General features: G+C 37.6%; 2 protein-coding genes across 4 annotated transcripts in view; one reads left to right on the top strand and one right to left on the bottom strand.

The window, feature by feature from the left end:
• Positions 1-2,709: 2,709 nt before the first annotated feature.
• LOC124263868 lies at positions 2,710-15,031 on the bottom strand. 3 transcript variants are annotated; one of them, XM_046698589.1, is made up of 10 exons: positions 14,713-15,031; positions 14,259-14,350; positions 13,117-13,176; positions 9,797-12,493; positions 9,332-9,490; positions 8,720-8,886; positions 8,092-8,322; positions 7,598-7,688; positions 5,451-5,575; positions 2,710-4,951 (listed from the first exon to the last, which is right to left on the bottom strand). In XM_046698589.1, exons 2-10 carry the CDS (start codon positions 14,298-14,300, stop codon positions 4,750-4,752), a joined length of 3,774 nt encoding a protein of 1,257 aa, XP_046554545.1. In that variant the 5' UTR covers positions 14,301-14,350; positions 14,713-15,031; the 3' UTR covers positions 2,710-4,749. The 3 variants fall into 3 exon arrangements, with proteins under 3 accessions (XP_046554545.1, XP_046554543.1, XP_046554546.1); XM_046698587.1 differs by having other exon boundaries at positions 14,779-15,031; XM_046698590.1 differs by having other exon boundaries at positions 14,881-15,031.
• A 55-nt stretch (positions 15,032-15,086) lies between these two features.
• The window catches only part of LOC124263795 (ras-related protein Rab-40B-like), a 40,770-nt gene continuing 31,729 nt past the window's right edge, over positions 15,087-24,127 (top strand). Inside the window, 3 exon segments of the mRNA XM_046698505.1 lie at positions 15,087-15,458; positions 16,330-16,390; positions 16,942-17,002. Coding sequence (XP_046554461.1) covers positions 15,245-15,458; positions 16,330-16,390; positions 16,942-17,002 — 336 coding nt within the window. The 5' untranslated portion in view covers positions 15,087-15,244.

The following is a 24,127-nucleotide window of genomic DNA, read 5'->3' as shown; positions in this document are numbered from 1 at the left end:
GTGAACGCTTCTCCACTTGGCTACATCAACCCGTAGGTGGAAACACGTGAAACCTTTCCCTCTCAGTATTAGTGTGAACCAGGAAGCTCTTCTCAGGTAGGGTGAGATGAGGTGAAGAAGAAGTGGGGTTAAACGTGGCTTCCAAGATTCCAGCACTTACATAGCAATGCACAGAAGTATATGGCTGCTTGCACTAGTCCAGCTGACTGCTGTTTTACGGCCCTATCACACAGGGAAAATACCCCCATCACACCAAACTCGTTCTCAGTACGTTCTTGAAAACTGTGTGCGAACGGACAGGACGTCGTGGCACCTGTTTACAGTCTGTTTAAGAACTTTATGGACAGGCTCGGTCGGAAGGGTGCCCCAGAACGTTGAACGTATCCAACGTTCTACCCGTTCTAAAATTGGACGGAGTGACAACGTACTTAAAACGAGACTGTCGCACTACGAACGGAATTACCGTACTTCTATCTTACTGGGGACGTGTGCAGCCGGGCATCAATTGCAGTACGTATGTGTACAGTTTCCACCAAGTCTATCCCGTTCGCAGACAGACCTAACTCGAGAGCATTACGTCCTTAGTTGCTTGCTATTCCGTGCAAATATTTTCAAAACAAAATGAATTGTTCTTAAGAAGTTCGTAGTACTTTTCTACGCGGTTCTAAAGTTTGCAATGGGACGAGATACTCGTTGTTAGTACATTTATGTAGTTATCGCGCAGTTCGTGAGCAGTACGATATGACAAGGTGTGTGTGTGTGTGTGTGTGTTTGTAAATACATGCGTTTCTAACACGTTCGTCATTTGGGATAGAGACCATAGGCGGATCCAGAGGGGGTTTCACCATTGAAACTCGTGAAAATGAAGTGTCCCCCAAAACAAAACAAAACAAAACAAAAACAAAAAAAAAAAAGAAAGAAAAAGAAAAGAATAAAAAGCTGTATCCGGCCCTGGAGATTTCTATCTGTGAATCATGAACTAGTTTGCAACTGTCAAACGGTTGAATGTTGGTTTCCCACAATTTATAATGGAAGCAGAGTAAGAGTATGTAATGAGTTGGTAGAGCAAGAAAGGTGGAAAAGAACAAGAACTTGTTGAGTGAGGCGAATAGCTGTGGGACATTATAATCATCTGATCGAGGAACTCCACCTTGATGATCATGAGTCTTTCTACAATTTCTTGAGAATCACCCCACCCATGTGTGATGAACTATGGCTTCATCTGGGGTTGTGGATCTTGGACAGGATTTCCCACAACCTGTCCTTCATGGCCCACCCTTCTTCTCCCTTGGGGGCATGGTGATGTCGTTGTTTCCAACTTGAAACTGAGAACGGACAAGAACGTGCCGAGTACTTGTAGAAATCGGGCCAGGACGTCGATTACCATTATGACTGCGGAGTGGGACCGGGAAGAACTGTCTGAAAACGAGTTAAAACAGGGATGCACATATTAAGACTGACTGACTGGGTTTGGTTTTACGCCGCTTTTAGCAATATTCCAGCAATATCACGGCGGGGGACACCAGAAATGGGCTTCACTCATTGTACCCATGTGAGGATTCGAACCCGGGTCTTCGGCGTGACGAGCCAACACTTTAACCACTAGACTACCCCACCGCCCCACACATATTAAGAAAGAGATAGGTGTGATATATATTGACTAAGGACGGGATTGAACTGCTTGATAACGTTGTCCACACAGAGTGAATTGGCAATTTTACCAAGTCTAAACGAAATACCAACTGTCTGGGGATGGTGTAAAGATAGACATACTGAGAACTGTTTCTGATCGAACTAAAGTACTGTCTTTAGCAGGATGAAACACTGACCTACAGACGGAGGTTTTATGCACAAGATTGGAGAATTTGACTTACTGAGTAAAGTAATGTATGGATGTGTCAATCATTGTCCATAAACAAGACCTGGCATCTATTTGTTGGGTCAGGTAAACGGTAATCATTTATACAGGTACTCTGTTCTCAAAATAGCGAATTTTAAAGTGTCACCTTGATGATGGATCCATTAAGGTTTGATATGGAAGGTTGCAGAAAATATACATTTGATCAGAAACACACCCACATTTAACTTGATAAGGGACCCCAGTGTTATTGGATTTTTTTAATCTCTCAAGATTCTAGACTTGTTTCATTTTGAAGTACAGCAGTTTTGACATGTGAGCTGTTTGATGTCACTGACTAACCAGGATCTTCATGGGTCAATGATCTATGTAAACAGTGATATCTTGACATGCCAACTGAAGTTGTAAGTAGCCAACAGTCATTTAACAACCATGTGAACACATTATTGGGTTTAGCATCATGTTCAAGTGAGTGAGTGAGTTTAGTTTTACTCCGCTTTTAGCAATATTCCAGGAATATCACGGCGCATCATGTTCAAGGTGCTTGCACTTGAACAGTCAGCATGCATGCATGAATGAATATGTATGGTTGTAAGTCTTACATATGCTGACTCCAAGACAACCAGAAAACAGCAATAACTATAGAGAATTGAAACACAGTAAATTAACAGCTTATAAATCTTTGAATTGGCCCTATTAATTTCATTTTCTATTTCATGAATGTGATAAACATCTTTGCCTGACATGATTATTATACCACACATAAGGGTTTGGCAAACTTTATTTCTTCATTTATTCTGGATTGTTGGACAGCCCAGTGTCGACACAGAAAAAGGAAAAACAACAAAATGTTAGTTTTCTAAGAAATTCTTTATAGCAGTCTTATGCAATATCACCAGTCACATGGATTTACTTAGTGTAACATAAGGTGTAATTTCTAAATCAAATCAAATATGTGTACATCTTATCCCATATGCATTCATAACCGGTGTAGCAGGCCATTTCTTCCCCGGTCTAAACTTTCCCTGGGGGGGATCTGGCCTAGGCCAAACTTTCCCCGGGGAGGTTTTATCCTAGGTTATTCTTTCCCCAGGGAAAGTTTGGGCTAGGCTAAAGTTTCCCAGGGGAGGTTTTAACCTAGGATATTCTTTCCCCGGGGAGTGTTTGGGCTAGGCCAAAGTTTACCCGGGAAAGGTTTGGCCAGGGGCTCTAGTTTGGCCTGTTACACTGGTACAGCCACGGGTGAAGTTTTATCTTTTTGTTAGGACACCAACTCAAAGTCATTTCGTTTTGTTCTAAAACCACCCAAAACATATGTGGTAAATCAAAATGTTGTCTCAACATACAAGTTTCATATTGTGTCCTGATAAAGTTTATATGTTCTACAAAGAAAAGGCCTTTCAGATATGAAAGGTAGCATTACATGCTTGCATGAGAGTGATTCTGGGTTTAATAGAACTTAGAACAGCATTTCATTTTATTGAGTGGGGAAAGCCCTAGTGGTGCTTGTCTAGCAAGCATGAGCATGGTTCTGACATATCAAGGATAATCAGGGCAATTCTGAGATTCAAACACAACAGACTGGTTAAAGACACAACAGTTGCCATCCTTTTGCTAAACTATAATCTGAATGGACAACAAGTTTAATAGCTCTATACAATTTAATAGTGTTAAATTAGCAACATATCCCCTTCATGTAGTAGAATAGAGCACCTGGCTTTGGTAGCATAAATTAAACAAATATGATATAATAAAATCAATAACTTCATCCTGCTGTTACAAACAGCATGCTTATTTGAATTCAAATCTCTGCACGACAGACATGTAAAACAAATGAAAAGATACTTATCTTTTGAGTAGTGTATTACTATCACCTATAGCCTTAACATACCTAGTATCAGTGTGACAACAGGAGTTAGATGCATCCATACCAATCACATGCACTCTAAATTCTAAACCGAACACTTAAAATATCTCCATGTTCAGCTTTCAAAGCTGAGTAAATGCCAAATATAACTCTAAGACATGCTTGCAACACAGTAGTTCTTCCAACTGCATATACATCTTCTGTTCAGGCTAAAACTTACAAAGTTGCTGAAATATGTAACCTGTTGGCCTGTTCACTAACTGATCTTAGCACTACAAATATGACATCTAACAGGTTCTTCCATAAGTTTTACTGCTGTTAACGTCAACTTGTGACTGGCAAGGTTATCTGTCTCTGTGTGCTAGGATGAGAAGTGTGTGTCAGAAAAAAGCACAAAGTGATGCATACTACTTACTGAAAGCAATGAGTGCAGGTATGGTGCTCACAGACCAAGGGCTGTAAGTATTACAAAGGTCTGAACCCCTGACCAGCAGATCCTGGCATAACAAAAGGAAGGAACTCTGCACAGAATACTAATCATCACTTACTGTCTCTCTTAAAGTAAGATGTATTATAAATTATCAGCTCTGCTTTTTTAGTAATTTCCGTCTACTCTTATTGTGGATGCTCTGCATAGGAACATGCCATCATTCAGACACAATGGGTCATTGTTGGAAACAGCCCACATACAGGATATCTTTGACTGAATAATGATTTAGTCCACTATTTACAAACCTGTTCATCCAATACTGTGTAGTAACAGAAACTGTCATCTCACTTGCTAGATTAAGTTCAATCTACTGAGTATATTACAATTAAGCAATTGGCAGAATACCTTTCAAATTAGACGAAGGCAAGAAGGCCATTGGAAATTGCTATTTCCAACGTGATTTATGGAAATTAAATAATACCCAGACTGGAGCAATCTCTTTGACCTGACTACTATATAAAATGTCCTGATAAAAAACCTGAAGTGAACATTATTAGCTACACAAATGTTACACAAAGATGCTTGAATACATCATCAGGACAGTTGATACACATGCACACATCCATCTTTTTGTCCTGAGAAGATTCGTTCCTGTGAGGGATCTACGGCCAAGCACTTGGTGTGAAGGTCAGACAGTCGTACCATGAGCTGTCCAGAGCATATGTCAAACAGGAGGAGAGATCCAGACTTGTCACAAACCACAAGGAGGTCCTCGAACAACTCACTCATCCCCGATCTTGAAGACAAACAGTAGTGACATATTTAAAAATCTAGTGAGGAGTGTGACGGTTAATTGGCTTTGAAGAAAACCATAATTTCCCAATGCCATGACGATGATTAAATCAGTACAACATTGCAGTGTTACATGTCCTATCAAACTATCATCACTCTGGGCCTTACAATTTCAAGGAAGATGCTTAAAAAATGTCAAAAACTGAAAGATAGCAAATGTTATAAACACCTGCATAATGGATAGAGTCCAACTTTTGAAGTTACCACTCTCTGGGACTAACTATTTCTAAAAATCAGTTTCTCGAATGTGTTAAAAAAAATTAACATTAAAAAAAAGAAGCATTATATTGATTCAGTTTACACTTTTGATTAAATCTTAGTATGATTGTGATGCAACACACCACATAAATATTTCAGAATTCTAGACTTTGTGGTGTCTGAGAAGCCTACAACATTGAGAATCAATTAAAATAAATGCATATACACAATTTACAATATATTACCCTTTCCACTGTGGCACTGTCTCATATGAAAATATCTGATGGCTTTCACATGTCATTGGGTTCACAGCAAGAAGACTTGCAGGTTTATCTCCCTTGGTATTCATCATAGTAAGCAGTAAATAACCCTGAAAACAAAGATGGACCGGATCAGATTATGGTTGTTATGAATGATGGTATGAAAATACCATAATGTTCCAGACTGACTTCAGCTGTCTTGCAGTTGTTTGAGTACACATTGAAAGAGTGCAGAAGAAATAACTGATAACCTATTTTAAATGCCAGTAAACATTATATTTTGTGATTAGTAGGTATTATAGAGTATCTGATCATTGGATACCTGGAAAATATAGAACTGAAACCTGTGGCTGATGGAATCGGTTTCAAATACAATTATTGACAACAGTTACTCAATAACACCAGCACTTAAAAAACCCAAGAGTCATCAGAAGATGACATATCCCCCCGGCCCCCACATATTTGAAAGAACAAATCATCTGACAGTAACTTAAAGTCCAGCTTGATTTTTTTAAAGACTAAGTCCAAATCATTTCCATGGAAATCATGAGTAATATAAATGCCAAAAATCTGTAAATAGCAAAAGGCACCATTTCAAAATTTGCCAAATATATCTGCAAAGTCCTGTTGAAAGATACTGAACGCTTTTCAAGTTGTGCCCCAGAAATGAAGCCCACCCCTCCCTTTTGGGACTAAGTCCAAATCGTTTCCATGGAAACCAGGAAAAATAAATCTGCCAAAAATCTGCCAAATAGCAAAAGGCACCACTTTGGCATCTGCCTCACATATCTGCCAAGTTTTGCTGAAAGATATTAAGAAGTTTTCGAGTTGTGCTCCGGGAACGAAACCCGCCCCTCCCTTCAGGGGTGGAAATAACTTTTAAAATGCTAGAGTACTCCGGTACAGTTGCACATGTAAAATCACTTGCCCTGATAAGTTTTCCACTATACTGGGTGTCTTCTGGTTGATTTTTTAAAATAAACAACATAATTAACATTGGAAAGTCAAGTGGACACCGGTACAGTGTGATATACAAATTTGCTTGCCCGACAGAAAAAAACACTGGACTCGGACGTCGGGCAATGGGTTATTTCCACCCCTGCCCTTTTGAGACTAAGTCCAAATTGTTTCCATGGAAACCGAGAAAATAATAAATCACAAAAATCTGCAAATAGCAAAAGGCACCACTTTGAGATCTGCCTCACATATCTGCCAAGTTTTGCTGAAAGATATTAAGAAGTTTTCGAATTGTGCTCCGGAAATGAAGCCCACCCCTCCCTTTTGGGACTAAGTTCGAATCGTTTCCATGGAAACCAGGAAAAATAAAAATGCCAAATATTTGCAAATAGCAAAAGGCACCACTTAAGGTTCTGTTTGATATATATACCAAGTTTTGTTGAAAAATATTGAACGTTTTTGAGTTATGCTCCGGAAACAAAATACTTACGGACGGACAGACAGAAGGATGGACGGACAGATGAACGAGGCGTTGACTCATATCCCCCCGCATTACATGCCAGGGGGGATAACAACACCTTATCTTTATTTGAAGAAGTTTGCACTTTCCACAAACATCATATCACTAAATTTTAGCCAAACATCATAAGTCAAATTTGAAGGCTAAATCAAGACGTAACAAAATCATAACGTACAAGCTATGTCAGTGTAACCTTACATGCTAATATTTTTATTTTGGATTTCAAAATGAAACAGCATCATTAATGTCTATTGTTTATAAAGCACACAACTTTACAAGAACGTATGCTGGAAACACACAAGAAAGGGTTTAGTTCAAACAGTGACAGAGCTCTAAAGAGTCTAAAAGGCTGCAGAAACTGTAAGTTTGAGTGGGAGACTGTTCCCCTTGCTTGTTGTGGTAAAAGAAGAAGATCAATGGCCATAGTTTTTACTTATACAAAGAAGAGAATGTGAGATTCAGACCTGAGGATATGTGCTGCTGTGTAGGTCTTAAGTATGTCAATTCAGTGGAATTGAGCTCCACTTAATAAGCGTTGGTAGGAAAGCCAAAGAAGTTTGAAAGGGATTCTGAATACAGTATAGTTTTGCATCTTAGAAATTGCAAACTTATTAGTGCATATGTAGAAATGAAATGTCACAGGCAGATGATGTACCTGTTCAGACTGTACTGATGCCAGTGTAACTGCTGTGGAGCATGAGAAACTGATGTCCACTGTCTGCAATAATAGTCCACACTCGTGATTCCTGAAAATACAAATTCACCATTGTGTAGGTATGTAATCTGATAAGTGAGTGAGTATAGTTTTAGGCTGCTTTTAGCAATATTCCAGCAATATCACGGTGGGGAACACCAGAAATGGGCTTCACACATTGTGCCCATTGTGTGGCATTGTGCCCATTGTGTGTGGAATCAAACCCTGGTCTTCGGCATGACGAGCAAACGCTTAACCACTAGGCTACCCCACCGCCCCTAATCTGACTAGAGTACCATAATGTACATGATACAACACTCACTTCTTCCAAGAGTTACCTCCCTTATACCTTGCTGCATGTGATTGCCTTTCTACAAATTAAACACTGAATACATCATGGACTTGGAAAACCTTTTCCATTTGATTCACGTGTATATTTCATCATAAAGGATTACCATATATGAAACAGTGAGTTGACTGTGAGCCCAACAATGGCAGGACTGAGGTCTTGTACAGAGATAACACTGGTCAGATGACCATCTATGCTGTCCAGATTGATATCATCCACTGTGGCTGTGAATGTGGCATTCAGGGTAAGTTTCTGACCCCTAGTCAGTGTGCCTTGTCTGTAGAACACTGTGATCTGGCGGTCGGTGAGTGGGCAGCAAATACCATTGCTCATGGGGCTGAAACATAAAAGATCATTCCTAAACATGAGTGCATAAATGCTGCTCCATGGAAGTGTTGGATTTGTAACTGAAATATTTTACTTGACTCATAATGACTCAAACAGAGATAAGAATGTCTATACAACACAAATAATTGACTTGTTTGCAAGTAAATCATACATTTTTCAAATGATTGATTAACAGGGGCAACAAGAATGGAATTCATACATTTTAACCATGCTTGTAATCAAACACAAGTCTTTGTCATGACAAGCCAATGCTGTAACCATTAATCAACCTAAATGCCCCAATTTGAACCGTTATTTTTCGTCTATTTGACACAGACATTCATACTTTTTATAATTCTAATAAAACTGGTAATCAAATCTGATTCAGTTAATGTCTAATATCTTACCATCTTACTGAAGCAGGCAGGGGAAGGTTGAACCTTGTCGAGTCACCTGATAACCAGTCATAGACAAACACACTGACCATGACAGGAACCTTGATGCTTGACCCTGACAATACTACAACAATCTTGTCCTCCGATGGCATCAACCAAGCTGTCTCCGCTTCACAACCCTAAATGCAAAATTTATTAACCAGTCAACCGCTGTCAATGCAACAGGTTGCCCAGTGATACCTGATTGAGGATGTCTTAGACTCTTACCATGCTCATATGAGTGATGGTGTGTATAAAAGATAACAGAGTTTTTTTATATCCTAATTGTTTACTCTTACATCCCAATGTTATATAAGGGAATGAATACTCTATGTTGACGACCTCAAAGCTTACTTTGTATTCATTTAACTTTACTAAATACAATAGTAACACTTACCTACTTGCTTGAAATGATTCATCTCATTTAGGTTAAGTTTCCTCTTATGTCTAGTAGTCTGTATGATAACAGTATTTTGGAAAATGTAAATTGCTTGGTGGAATGAAATTTACATCTGAGTAGTAGCTTAGTAGCAATTAATGACTTATGAACTTTAATTAACATTGGAAACTAATGCGTTAACTTACCTCTGGTAGAATCCAGTCTAGTTCATTTGTCCACAGTGATGTTTCCATGGACCAGATGCTGAGGGAAGTTGAGAAGACTGTGACAACAAAGTCCACCAGTGACCCTGCAGTGTGTAGTACTCCACACAGGACTGAGATGATAGGCTCTGTCTTGCTAGTCTTGGATACAGAAATTTATAACAGCGTTTATAACCAAGGATTACAGATCTTATTGACAAATTATGTCTTGTAGAATGTTAAGCAATAAATATTATCAGTATGTTATACACCATTTTCAGCCAGTAGCTTTGGAGTATGTCAAGTCTAAAAATCAAATCCTGTCAACTTTGCATCTTCGTGGACTAATATTAGCTGGTTTTACCAGACAAAGTTTCTTTCATAGGGGACAAAGTTTATACTGTTTATAATCAATGAACTTCTTGTATTCTTCCATACATTTCATAATTTATATCAGAGATAACCTACCTGAAAACATCCAACATTAACAAGTCTCTTCTCTTCTCTGTTTTCAACCTCTGTATCTGCAGGATCAGCAAGACTGGAGAACACATCATCATCATCAACACCACAGTCCCCACCTTCTGGTAACGCAGCAACACCTGAAGGTGATGCCTTAGAAGCAGAAACTGGACTGCAAAACAATGGAGTGCTCTCCTCATTGACCTCCGGTGATGGAAACAGGGACGGTGAGCATGTCTCAGTTGAAGCAATATCATACTTCGTTCTCCTGATCTGGTGCTTTGGAGTTACAAATGAATTTTCAACCTTAGGTGTAGACATTAAGCTTGGATGGTGTTTTGGTGTTGCAAAATCACATACTTCTTGCTTTGGTGTCTTAAAGCTGACACACTGGTGTTTGGGAGTTGAAAGGGCAGATTGATTTTCTTCTCTAGCAGTGTCAAACACACACATTTCATTAAGTAAATTCACATTCTTGCAAGTGGCATTGTCTCTTTCCTCCATAAAATCACATTGTTTACTTTCATCACCAATATTTCCTTGTGACATCTTGAAAGGAATCTTCTCTGCTGAAAAACTTTGACTCATGTCAACTTTTATTAACTTACTCTCCTCCTTACACACACTGAAATCCAACAGCTCTGCTGCATCCTCTACAGTGTTATTGTTCAGATTTTCCTGACATCTTCTGTTCTGATTAACATGCTTGCTCCGTATTTGGTTCGATCCATTTTTACATCTTCCAAATTGAAATCCGTCAACTTTCATACCTGTGTTGTGTTTTATCTCAGATGTAAGGCCATTGTAACTAACACTATCCTGAGATACATATTTTGCTAGTTTTTTCTGCGCTCTCTTGTTAAATATGTTAATTGGCAGTACAAATTCTTTCACTTCTTTGACTCTCTTTGCTTCATCAATGATGAATTGGAACACTGATGATATCATAATGCCCTTTTTACTTTTCTTCAGACGTCTACCTCCTTTAGAAACAAGCTCGGGACACAGTATCTGAGAACCACATAAGGAATCAGTTTCTAAGATCTCTGATGCAATGGTTTCAGAGTTAGAGTCATCAGGCATGATGTCATCACCGACTAAATTCTTGAGTCCTGCTGACAAACGTGGAGATCGTCTCTGTATTAGCATGCCAAAATGACTCTTCCTTCCTCTTTTGCCAGGGACAGTCTCAGACAGTAAGTCCTGACTTGAGAAAAGACAGTCTGAGTACTGAAACTGTGAGAATGGAATCACATCCAGCTCAGTAAAATCTAGGTATTCAGTTGGCTGTGTCTGTTTTTGTTGTGATGATCCTGTTTTAATCTTTGGGGACTTCTTTGAAGATTTCTTTTTTTGATAACTCTTACATTCTAAATCAGTTTCTTCTGAAAAACTCATTTTGTGATTATCACGAAAAATGTTTGACAAACTGTTTTCTTTAATATTTTGGCAGTTGTTTACAAATGTCTTATCACACACCTCTTTAGGCAAAACTTCCTTTGGAATATCACAGGTGAGATCCTCTTTCATTGTGGCTTGTGATTCTTTGGGAATTAAAGGCTTCAGTAAACTCTGGCTAGCAACTGGGGAGAGAGAATCTGAGACCACAGTAACTGTGTCTTCTCTTGAAACACTTTCTGTTTCTGATGTCACAAAAACGGAGTCAGTCTCCATACCATTGGATTTGAACTTCTTTTCATTGTGTCTTTGAGCACTGGCACCACTTTTTCTTTTTCTGCTCAAAGAAAGAGCATTCTCTCTTTTGCAGTTTCTTGTGATTTTAGAAACTGGAGATAGAGAGCTCTGAATGGTTTCTTGATTGACATCTGAACTGAACGTCCTCTGTACCAAAATACAATCATCAAGGATTCGATCATCCTGAGATTCATGTTTGCTTTCTAATGAAACATGTTTGCTTTGTTTGTCCACAGTTTGAATGTCATTCGTTTTCCCATTTGATCCTACTGTTTCAAGAGCATTTTCCATCCCAAATTCAAGCTTAAGTTTAACATTTGTCAAGCCCAACACAGAATGTTCTTGGCATTGTTGATGAAGATCAACTTTCTCTGAATTGTTACTGACTGGAGCTGGTGTAAGAAACAAAGAATTGTCAAGATGTATATCATCGGCATCACATAATGTAACTTTTTTGTCAAGAATAATGGGATAGTCTTCAAGTAAGTCCGGACTAATACCACCATGTCCAGAACACCGATCCTTGACACCAACCTGAACAGAACAATCTAACACATCTTCACTTGTCGCATTTTCCGTTGCCTTCACTCTTTTGTTACTTTCATACTGAACCAACTGTTTGCACAAAGCTTTTGATTTCAAACCGGTGTCAATGGATTTTGAACACTGAACATTAATTTCTGATTTCAATGACTGCCCGCAAGCCTGTTCCAGTTTAGCCAGAAAGGGTCGTCGCGATGAAGGAGTTATCTCCCTTTGTCTAACATGGTGTTTTTCAAGGTCTCTTTTAGTTCTGATGACAAAGTTTTCTGACTTTTCATCCGAGAATGATTGAGATACATCAAGGGAAGAATTTGCCACTGACGTTGGTGTCCATGAGTTGCTGTTAGCACTTGCCTGAGACTCCTCTTGCTGAAGGTGTGGGGAGCCACAGTTTCCTTGGATCAAAGCTTGCTCCCTCAGTTTTTGTTTCACATGTGCTTTTGCTCTTAAGGCACGCTTTGCTCTCTGCGTATTTACAGTAAAAACAAGCAATTAATTATGGATATTAATTTGACATCAATAAACAGTAAACACATTCTTATGTCACAATAAAGACAATATACATGGTCCAAAACAAAACATTCTCAAGCACATCTAAAATCAGCTTAAGTAAGTTACAGTTAAATGGGGCATCTGAAATATCACTGCTCAATAGCAGCTATATATCTGCTTGAAGAAGCTATCCAAAAGACTGTGACTACCTGCTCAAAGAGGCTAATCTGATCCAAAAGTCTGTAACTATATCTGTGTAAAGAAGCAAGTGTTATGCAAAGACTGTGCTAAAAAAAGAATACCTTTTAATCATGCTGCAGTTATGGACAAACTGACTCCTGTATCTTGGCACAGAATTCACACAGATTAATTGTCATGCTGATATGAAATGTATTCCCAAAATGATTTTCGTGATCTTAGATTTTCTATTGCCTATTTTCTCATAATTTCATGATGACACAACTTTTCTACACACTTCAAAAGTTGCTTTTTTGATGGATCCACTTTCATCAAGTCTCATACCAATAACTTTTTAGTTACACTGTTTGTATACAAGAATCACTGTGAGGCGATAAGTGTGGTTATGAAATTCTTACCTCAAGTTTCTTTTCTTTTCTCACAAGTTCTCTTTTCATTCGAGTTAGCCTCTCCAAAACCTGTAAAATATTAAATTTAAAAACATAATAATAATAATAAAAAAGAACACTGCAGCAGGGTCTTATTACCCTACAAGTGAGAGGGTACAAGTAATATTACAATGTGGAAAGGCTTTTTAAACACACTGCAAAAATGTTGGGATAATGATCATATCAACTAGGAAAAGTGCACAATGGTAGAAACACAATACTACTATGCCATTTTGTAAAACATGGTAATATTTTCAACTTACTTAAATCGATCTCATGTAGTCCACAGATCATTTTAGTGGTTTATATATTGATGCAGGGCTACAGATAAGGGCATACGATGTACGGATAGAAAATATGCACGATACAGTAGGAAATAATTTTAGAAAACGTAGCAGATATGCACCATAGCAATGGTGTACGGCCTTATAATCATTTACAGACGTATTTATCTGAAAAAGTATTGTTTTATTGTTTATTGACCTGTTTACAATATATGTGGTGCACATATGAAACAAAACACAAGATTACTGACATGCCATTAAATTCCATTCCGTGCTCTAAATGTACTCTTAGGTTTTTCCAGTACTCCTATATTAGAAAATAAGGAGTATGTACTCTTGATGTTGATAAATTATCTGGAGCCCTGTTGATGGTCATGTAACTAAAATGCTCTGGGAGAAATGGGTAGTAAGGACTATCAGAAATTTCATGATCTTCAAACTAGCATATTCTTGTTGGGTCTAACCTGGGGAAAATATAATATTAACAAAATAAGGTGTATATCGCACATGAAACCCCTACTAGAACATCATGGAGAATGAGCTTCATAATTCCTACCCATTTTCTTGGTAGCTTCTATGTGAGAATACACAAAAAATAGTTCAACAAAACTAATAGACCAATACAATATTTCATTTCTGATACCTTATCATGTACACATTCACTTCTACATAGTAATAATGCTGTAGAAAATAAGTTGCTATGGAAGTAGATGTATTATGTGATTAGATTAGGCATGTGAAGTGTTAAATATAATGACTTATGTTAAAATGAAAGAATGATTTGACAATAATTAATCATCACCATCATAAGACATGTAAAATTTGTACCTCATTTCTGTCAATGGATTTCGTTTCTAAACCCTCCATCATATTCTTTACCACCAACACATCCAGATTGTTGCTTTATATATACACATCAGCTGGAACAAAAATGATCATGTTAGTCCGGTGTAAGCATACAATTTCTTAAAAGTATAAGGAGACTGGCGTTTTCTTTCTTTGTCGTATATAAAAAAAATTGCAACAGCTCTCAATGAGATGAAATAATGATCATAGAGGCCTATGGGTGAGTGACTGAGTTAGCATTTACAGTCACATTGGCAATATTTCAGCCATATCGTGACTTCAAAAGTTATAAATTCATAATACTTATGACTAAACTTTCAAGGGTAAATGATTTGGAAATTTAGATTGAAAAATATTGATGAGATTGATTACATCTCCACAGGTTTGTGTAAAACAATGCAATATATCATATTCATATGAAAAATATTATGCTTACAAAGTTCCGCACAAGAGGTTTTGCCTTATTCATGCCCGGAAGGGTACAGTTTTACAGTTAATTTACCTGGTCACTGAGAAAGACACTAACGAGGCGTTTTGAGGGAAGATCGAGTGCGGTTGGCGGAGCAGACGATATAAAAAAAACAAATTTCAAAAGCAGTCTTACATGTTAATCAATTTAGACTTTTGTGGAATTCATTTATAAGTGTATGAATTGACTGAAAGCGCGTGACACTGTATTTTGATAGCGATCATCTCAAAATAACGGTAAACATATTCTCGTAACATTTTGACTTCACATTTACCGCCATCTTGGTTTTGACACTTGACGCATGCGCCCCTAACGCGCACTTTCATATCCGTCATGCGCAGAGTATTCTGAGGAAGAGAAGCGATCATCTAGACGTTGTTTGAGATGGGTTAAATTTTGTCACTTATATTTGTGTGTCTGTGTGGTTTATTCCCAAATGGCCATGGATACGTATCGTTTAAATTCTGGATAAAATGGAAACTGTTGTTTTAACGCGTATATGGAAGCTCGATCAATCAGCGCCGTAATGATGTGCACTGCTGTTACCAGTAGTCCCTCGCCCCCTCGGCCTGTAAATTCGGCTTCTGCATCTAAATCATACGATTATTTACTGAAATTTCTCCTCGTTGGAGACAGTGATGTTGGAAAAGAAGAACTATTGTCAGGGATGGAGGACGGAGCGACTGAATCACCCTACGGATACTCAAATTGTGGTGTGTATTCGTTCATTGTACTGTTGACAATCTCGCACAATCTCTTGTAAACATGTAAACATGACATCATCCATTGATGACTGTTTTCACTTTCGAGGAGATACATCATTGCATGATAAAATCAAGACCTCTTCTCACAAGTTTGCATGTTGATAAATGTATAATTTATCATACATTGTATGTAATAGGTGTTTTCCTGTCAGAAACATGGTTTAAATTTCCCAATGTACACACAGTTTTTCACTTTACTCTGGCTTAGACATTCTTTTGATGCATAAAACAGTTCTAAATATTGAATGTAACTCAGCTGAATTTATCTACCAAGCTCTGATCATACTGTAGCTCACAGTTACAGTATGCTCCAGGTTAATCCACACCAGCTGTATTTATAGTTGAACATGTGTTAATTGAAATTATACATCTTTAAGTTTCACAGCACAGAACAATCTGTGTTCTTATACTAAGGTTATGATTTCTGAGTGAGTACAATTTTAAACTATATCACATAAGTAAACCAGCTTTCAACAGGCATGTCAATGAGTGACAGCATGAGCAACAATCCACACAAAATAGGTTTGATGCAACACAAACATCCATGACTGACACTGTAATCACAGAATCCAGGGGTACTAGAGACCTTTCTTGATCAATGGTATCATTATCATAAATGGTCATGAGTACTGATGGATATGGTTGGTTTAACTTAAGAAAAATCTAGTCAACAGTTAAAATTATGCAGAACAGATCATTATTGTTTATGACTGCATGTTAAACTAAAGATACTGTACAATATATGTTTTTATATGACCAACGGCAATGGTGTTGTTTGGACTCTGTGTGTGAGAATTAAATAATCTCGATCTTTTTCCAGGGATTGATTATAAAACGACAACGATTCTGTTGGATGGCAAAAGAGTAAAGTTGCAACTGTGGTGAGTATATTACATATGTGATGTGAAGATACAGACACTGTGTGTGGTGCCCAGGATATAATCCTGAATATTGATGTTATTATTGTACAATAGTCATGATACATTCTCCTCGAACCCAGAACGCCCATACAAACATTGCTGATGCTATAAACATTGTATACTGTGGTACAACTGATGAATATTGTTATTTCAATATTGGATAGCTAATTTATGTGTTCACTCTTCTTGCAAGTGGAACAGAAGCCCCAACGGATGCTTTAAGCATTTACAGGTTCACTGGGCCATCTGGAAAAAGGATAAGCACTGCATTGTATATATTCGCTGTGTTTTATACTACAATTATTATTCTTCCTTTCCATGCTCCCAGTGGGCTCCAAATACACGAGAGATGACCTATATTTAGTACCTAATAATGACAATGCTTTGATATATATTGGCTTGATTGTCACTTCCTCATAACTTGCATTCTGTATTTCACATGTGAAAATGAACGACACTTACCTGCACACATTTTGCTATATATTGCCATATACTATCTCCTTGATTGACAGGGACACATCTGGACAAGGGAGGTTCTGTACCATCCTAAGATCTTACTCACGAGGGGCACAGGTATGTTTGGCTATATGTTAATCATATTAATTTACAACAATGTTTTCTATTAATACTATTGTGTTAGATGTTTATTGTTTAATGCACAAACTTGCATTATTCAATTCTTGTATCATAATATGTTGAAATGTAACTTTCTGAACCAAGACTCTGATAGATGCTTGTTGGGTCTGTGACATATGTTTGCCTTTTTTCAAGTATTTCTTTCACATCAGTCATGTCTGTTTGGACCATTATCCTGCTTAATATGTTTTAGAATATTTGAATAGCAAACAGGTTAAACAATGGTTTAAGTAAATCATTGTGATCTGATTACAGTATCACATGTCACATATATATGTTTGTCACAGTAATTGTCAATAGCATTACAGTTAGTTTGTAATGCTTTCATCAGTTAGAACAAGGGTATTTTGATCTATGGGATCTGTATTCGCTAGAGGTAAAACAACATGTTGTATACCTGGCATTGTTAGCTTTCATATTTGAGTGATACAAGAAACCAATATTGATCTTGCCTGGACAAACAGATCGACAAACATAAACATGTGTCATGATATAAGGTGTATTCATACATGGCTTGGGTTGAGTGACAGGTAATGATGGACATATGCCCTATGTCATCAGCACTGTTGTCAATTTCAAAGGGAACACTCCCTGGAGGCTGCCTCTGAATGAACCTTTGATTTCTGGAAATGTATATTTCAGTGGCCGTGATTGAAAACTGATATTGACATGTTAGTTGCAGTTGTGATGTGTGATGTTGGTCATGTACACAGCATCAATAAGATGAAATTAATTCATTTTATCATGATATGAACATAGACAATACTATTACATCAGAAACAGGTAAATCCAGGAGTCTGAGTAAAGTATAAATTGGAAGGAATGCATGTAGAATACTGCCACAATACTTGTCAAGTTGTTACATGTAGTGAGTTATGAATGAGTACTGGACCAGCAGGATTTGCCTTGATGTACATGTGGTTATGACATTTAGCACCAGTTGGGCAGGTTAAGGTTGCCTTTCTATGTGACTGTTAAGTCCTTTTATTGATATTTGATAAAGATTCATAAGCACTTGCTCATGATATGGTTGAAGTGATACATTGGTCTATGCTTATACTATGGATTTCTTATGGGAAGGGTTATGTCACTTTTGTTTTCAAGTTTCTCCAAGAACTTTACTTACTGTGTAACAAGAACAGTTTGTACTGATTCCTAGATGAAAACATGTCTCTGTTGATGTTGTCACTTCAAACTTACACAACTCTTTTTAACGTACTATGAAACTGGGGCGGTGGGGTAGCCTAGTGGTTAACGCGTTGGCTCGTCATGCAGTAGACCTGGGTTTGATTCCCCACATGGGCACAATATGTGAAGCCCATTTCTGGTGTACCCCGTCGTGATATTGCTGGAATATTGCTAAAAACGGCGTAAAACCATACTCACTCACTCACTATTATGAAACTAATTGTCTCCCTGTCATTCTGGATGTTAACTGTCATTGATAACATATTTAAGTTTACGACAGTGGTCAAGAACTGTCTAAACCCACGTATGGAATACATTTCTTGTAGAACTGATCAGATTTCTGTGGCATTAGACCAGAATATCTGCTTTAAATCAGATAAGATATGGTAGCACTGGAAATACCTTGACCACTGGCTGTTACTGCATTAGTTGACAGTGCATTAGAACAGTTTGACTGCAGAATTGATTGATCAATGCATCTGGATGCAAATGGATTGACAACCTGGTCTTGGGTGTACTTGATGTCGGAATCATAAACTAACGCTGAACTTTAAAGCAAGGGATTTTCAAAACTGGTTTTGTACACTGAATCTGCTGTTCTATCTTGCAAGACTCGTCTGTTTTTGTCAAAGTCCTGAAAATGGATTATGGATTTTCTGTTCCTCACAAACCCTAAATTAAGATGTCTACCATAAATATATTCAGAAGGCCATAATGTTTGTTATAAAGCTAGGGGTAAACATGAAAATATATACTAAGCACTGCAATCTTAACAGTATTTCTTCAGCATTGTATAAAACCATGCAGCTAGCTGCCTCCTAGTTTGAAATGAGGTGTAAATTTGAACTTCATCATTATTTGCATTAGGCCTGATGTTACTAGCCAAGTAGAAATGACTAGACTAAACATGCCAGTTTATGTTTTGAAGAGCAATGATATCCATTTGGTGTATGCTGGTAAACAGTATTTACAATAACGCTCGACCAGGACAGAGCATGTCTTATCTTCGTCTTACTGGCCTGTGGCTCTACGCCTGAGGTTGAGATATGCATGGACTTAGGTGAAATCCCAGCTTAACCTGCATGTTATCATTACACAAGATTGTTGACACTCAATGGTAAGAAGTATCCCTCCACAGCCTTTCTCCACAGGGGTTTTCATAAAAGATTAAGAGACTAGGTATTCATGGTGCTGGCATATTTCTTTTGGAAATAACCCCTTTTCCAATGTCAGTGTCAGTTTGATATATTTGTGATGGGACTTAATCGCCAGATGGTTTTGCTGTTTGTAGTACACTGTCTCTCTGATGGTGTACAGACAGGCTGACAGATGTAAATCATCCTTGTCGATTCCTGTAATGATGCAAAAGTCCTTAACATAATTCAGAGGTTCTTGTTTCAGTAAAAAAGGGACAGTGGGGTATCCTACTTATTCCTAGTGGTTAGAATGTTGGAATACCTGGGTTCTATTTTACATGGGTACAATGTGTGAAGCCCATTTCTGGTGTCCTCCACTGCGATATTGCTGTAATATCACTAAAAGCGACATATAACAATATTCACTCCATTGAGAAGGGTATCTATAATTTATATGCCAGTTGGACATTTTAGGAAACAAGATTTGTTATTGTTTATTCCAAATAACATGAATACAGTGACCAAAAAGACTAGGCTTATGAATATTTTTATGGATATTTTTATTGTTTGTTCAGTTAAATATCCATGATCTCTAACATATTCGTTCAGTGTATTCAGTATTAGTGGTGGTCCGATTAATTGAAATAATCGAAGATTGGTTGTAGTGACTAAACGACCAAGCAATCGATCATAATTTCTCATAATCAAACACAAACAATTCTGGAACACTTGTTTTCATTAACAATTTTTTTCACAAGGTTGGTTTTGTCTGTTATATTTCATAAGCACTACAAGCTCGTTTCAAGTCATGATTGAATTTATCTTAAAGATTCCAGGAAATTTATGTTCCTAATATACTAGTTATCCTTTAAAGATATGAAATTTTGCCAAAACACCCCAAAAGAACTACATGGTTTTTTTCCTTATTTTTAAGCGCATTAACAAATTTCATAAATGATGCTAACCAATTATTTCCGATGATTGATCGGTAGTAATGAACCAATCATCAATTATGAGATTTTAACCAATTCCCAACACTATTCAGTAAATTATCACAAAGTTGAACAATATGTTTTGTGCTGCCTGAACAAACAGATGGGTTCATTGAGAACACATCTTCCATCTACTGGTTTTTACAGGTCCTTCTGAAAACAACACCAGTTATGTCTTACGTCTCATGTATATAATCAGGTATATAAAGTTTAAAGCACTCAAACAAAAAATGTTTGAAGTTTTTGGTACAGTGTATGCTCTGTGAAGCTCTTGGTTTTCATTACCAATTGTCTTGTAATGAATAGGGGTGGTAGGATAGCCTAGTGGTTAAAGCATTCACTTGTCACGCCGGACATAGTTTGGTTCCCCACAGTACAATGTGTGAAGCCCATTTCTGGTGTCCCCCACTGTGATATTGCCTGAATTTTGCTAAAAGTGGCATAAAACTATACTCTCTCTCTCTTGTAATGAATAAGTTTGAAGAGTGAGTATGGCAATTGATGGAAGAATAATCAATATGGATGTTTGGGAAATGGTAGCACCTCTTCCACCTAGAAATGTCAGCCGTAAAGTTCTCCTGGCTGGATGCCTGGCCGCTACTCTGCATGCTCCTGTCTTCAGATTATTGTAATTCCTCTCATGACATTTGTGGTATTCCGATTCATTATCCCAGCTTTGTGTAACATCTTGTTCTACATTAGATAGCTTAGTGTTTGTCTTCACAGAATTAGGGAACGTAATACTGTTGCAGGCTGTACATCATTCAATGGGTATTTGTGTAGCAGTGATAGCTGGGTAGTTAATTGGTTTTCTTCATCTGCAGTTTGCATGCTGAAGCTTGACAGTACTTCAAATTAGGTGCTTGTTTTTCTAATGAATGTGTTTAGTTGAAGCGGGTGTGCATGTTTTTCATGGTTTCTGAGCATTATGTTTGTTGCTTCTGACATGTGTTGAAGGAGTTAACTTTCTGATTTATCAAGCTTCATATTTAGATTTTTGTGTGAGCTTGCCTAATGTTATTTTGTCTTTAATGTTGTCAAGCTTATGGTGACTTCCATTATCAGCTAGTTTCCTGATTCTTTCTTTGAATTTGTAACTTTGAGAATGTGGTGTTGTCAGTGTAGTTGGGCTCATGGTGACTACCATTGTCAGCTAGTTTCCTTTTTAAAAGTTTTTAAAGTCCTTTCATTAAACTAATATTGTTATACTTCCACTTACTGAGGCCCCTGACAGCTGATAGATACACATATATACACATGAATCATGTCTGTGAATGTGTTTATAGGTCTCTCTTGGCAACTTATACAATGCCACATTTCACCAGTGTTACGTGCAGCTGAAACAAATCAAGCAAATGTAGCAATCACTGCATCAAGTGCATTGTTTCAGCAGTTGATGGTCAACAAAAGAGATGTTAATACATGTTGAACAAGGAGCTTGATTCTGTTGAGAATCCTGGCACTTAAAGTGTATTTTCACATGGAGAACTTGTTTTGCTACATGTTAGAATGGATGGTTCAGTCATTGAAATTGTAGAAATACTGTGCAGAGTTCTGTCCCTTTGTCATACCAGGATCCTATGATTTAGGATTGAATATGGATTCTGGTTTCACGTTTTAGTCACTCATTTTGCCCCACTCCTTAAACACTTTGGTTATTTTTCATACAAATTGTGAATTCATAAGTTGAAGAATTTTGTACTATGTCGTATGTTGCCACTATATCATGGCTATGTTATGGCTACGGTCAATCATAGTCAAGATACCATGTATCAATATTATACAATGTTGCATTAAACTGCTTCCTCTATCTATACTATACATAATCCTTCCTCATTCATATTTCCCACTTGAAACCTAAAGTGAGCCAATTTAGTTGCAACTATGAAAACTATTTACCAGTCAGCTACTGTTGCTGTATTCAGTCTTGTATGAGGTGAACCGGTGCTGTGTATAAGTTAAGTGGTTACATAGTGCTGCTTGCGTAAATGGAAGCTATTCTGTCCTATATCATATGTATTTAATATTTCATTGCCAGTGAGTGAGTTTAGTTTTACACAGCTTTTAGCAATATTCCAGCAATATCATGACTGGGGGACACCAGAAATGGGTTTCACACATTATACCCATGTGGGAAATTGAACCCGGTCTTCGGTGTGATGAGTGAACGCTTTAACCACTAGGCTACCCCTTTCTCGTGACCACTTAAACTATGTGTGTATGTGGCAATATTGAGGTCTTTCAAACACAGCTACAATCTGGTTAGTCGGGCAACTTGAAGGCCAACACCCAATGTACTGTTTTGACAATGAATGAGTAAAGTGCCGAAAATTATATTTGAATAATAGCTGTTGTGAAAATGAGATTCATGAGTGTCATCATCGTAGTCTTCATCATCATCATCATCATCATCAAAACTTCATCATTTTACATTGCCTTCTTACATGAAGTTGACAGAGTCAGAACAAATCAGTATATAGGGTAATGTGAGGAAACTGTTTTAGATTGAATGTGGTTGACACGGTTTTTAAACCATCAAAATGCATCACTCATGTAGAAAACGATGACTGCCAGTTTGGTTGAGGCCATTTTTGATTGGAATTTAAAATATAACTGTCTTTGATATTGTGATACATGAGCAAGACACACATGACAGGAAAGCTCTGGTTATGCTCCTGCTGTAGACAGGTAATAGCCGTGTATATCTCCTTCTTTGAAGGGCATTTAGAAATGATGAACAAAAGTCAAAGATTTTTTGCATATTAACTTTATGATTTGTTCAGGTGTGTGAAGCCCATTTCTGGTACCCCTGCTGTGATATTGTTGGAATGCTGAAAGTGGCGTAATACCTCACTCACTATTTCACTCACTCACTCTGATTTGTTAAACACACATTTTGGAGGTACTTCTTAACAAAAAAGGAAGTTGATGTCCAATTAATCATTGACGCTATCTCATTTAAAAAGGAAATTTTCATTTTTTCTTATCCTTACTTTGCGTACATGCTGAACTTCCTTATTATTTTCTATATGTTTAATTTCTTGGTTGTTACATTCTCATCATGCTAATGATCAGCTCCCTGTGGAGCTCAATTGCTTTGTTGTGTAAAGTCTGGTATTCACATTCAGTGTTATTCTGGGAGCTGACATGTTTCATTCATGGGAAATAATCTGCTGTACTTAAGGAGGTCAGAGTTGAAATTTGAAGTTCTTTTTGACTGACTATTCCAGGTGGTATAGAAATAAGTTATATGATCTTGGTAACATTTTCCTATTACTGAAAAGTAAGCTGGCCTCTGATGTACTGTATTGTATTAAAAGGCTTAGAAAATTGTCAAAGGAGGGAACCTATTAAAACTATTAATTTGTTAAATTTGTTTGTCATAGCTCGACCAGTTTTTAGAATAACTAGTGTGCAAGTGTATACTCTTTGTAGACTTTTGTTTTTTGTAAAACATCTGGAACATGCAAAACAATAAATGAACAGTCATGTAGCATCCCGAGGGGCGGTTGGGTAGCCTAATGGTTAAGGCGTTGGCTCGTCACGACGAAGACCCGGGTTCGAATCCCCACACGGGTACAATGTGTGAGGCCCATTTCTGGTGTCCCCTGCCGTGATGTTGCTGGAATATTGCTAAAAGCGGCGTAAAACCAAACTCAGTCAGTCAGTCATGTAGCATCCCAGATTGGTTCAGAAGTTTGGGGTGTGTGGTGGTGGCCGTTGTGGACATGTTGGAGCAGGATGCA

This window comes from Haliotis rubra, unplaced genomic scaffold, assembly GCF_003918875.1.
Source record: "Haliotis rubra isolate DU_JTF1 unplaced genomic scaffold, ASM391887v1 Scf9, whole genome shotgun sequence".
NCBI classification, from domain to species: domain Eukaryota; kingdom Metazoa; phylum Mollusca; class Gastropoda; order Lepetellida; family Haliotidae; genus Haliotis; species Haliotis rubra.
The sequence above is the reverse complement of the archived record's forward strand: the minus strand, read 5'-3'. Positions and strand labels throughout refer to the sequence as shown.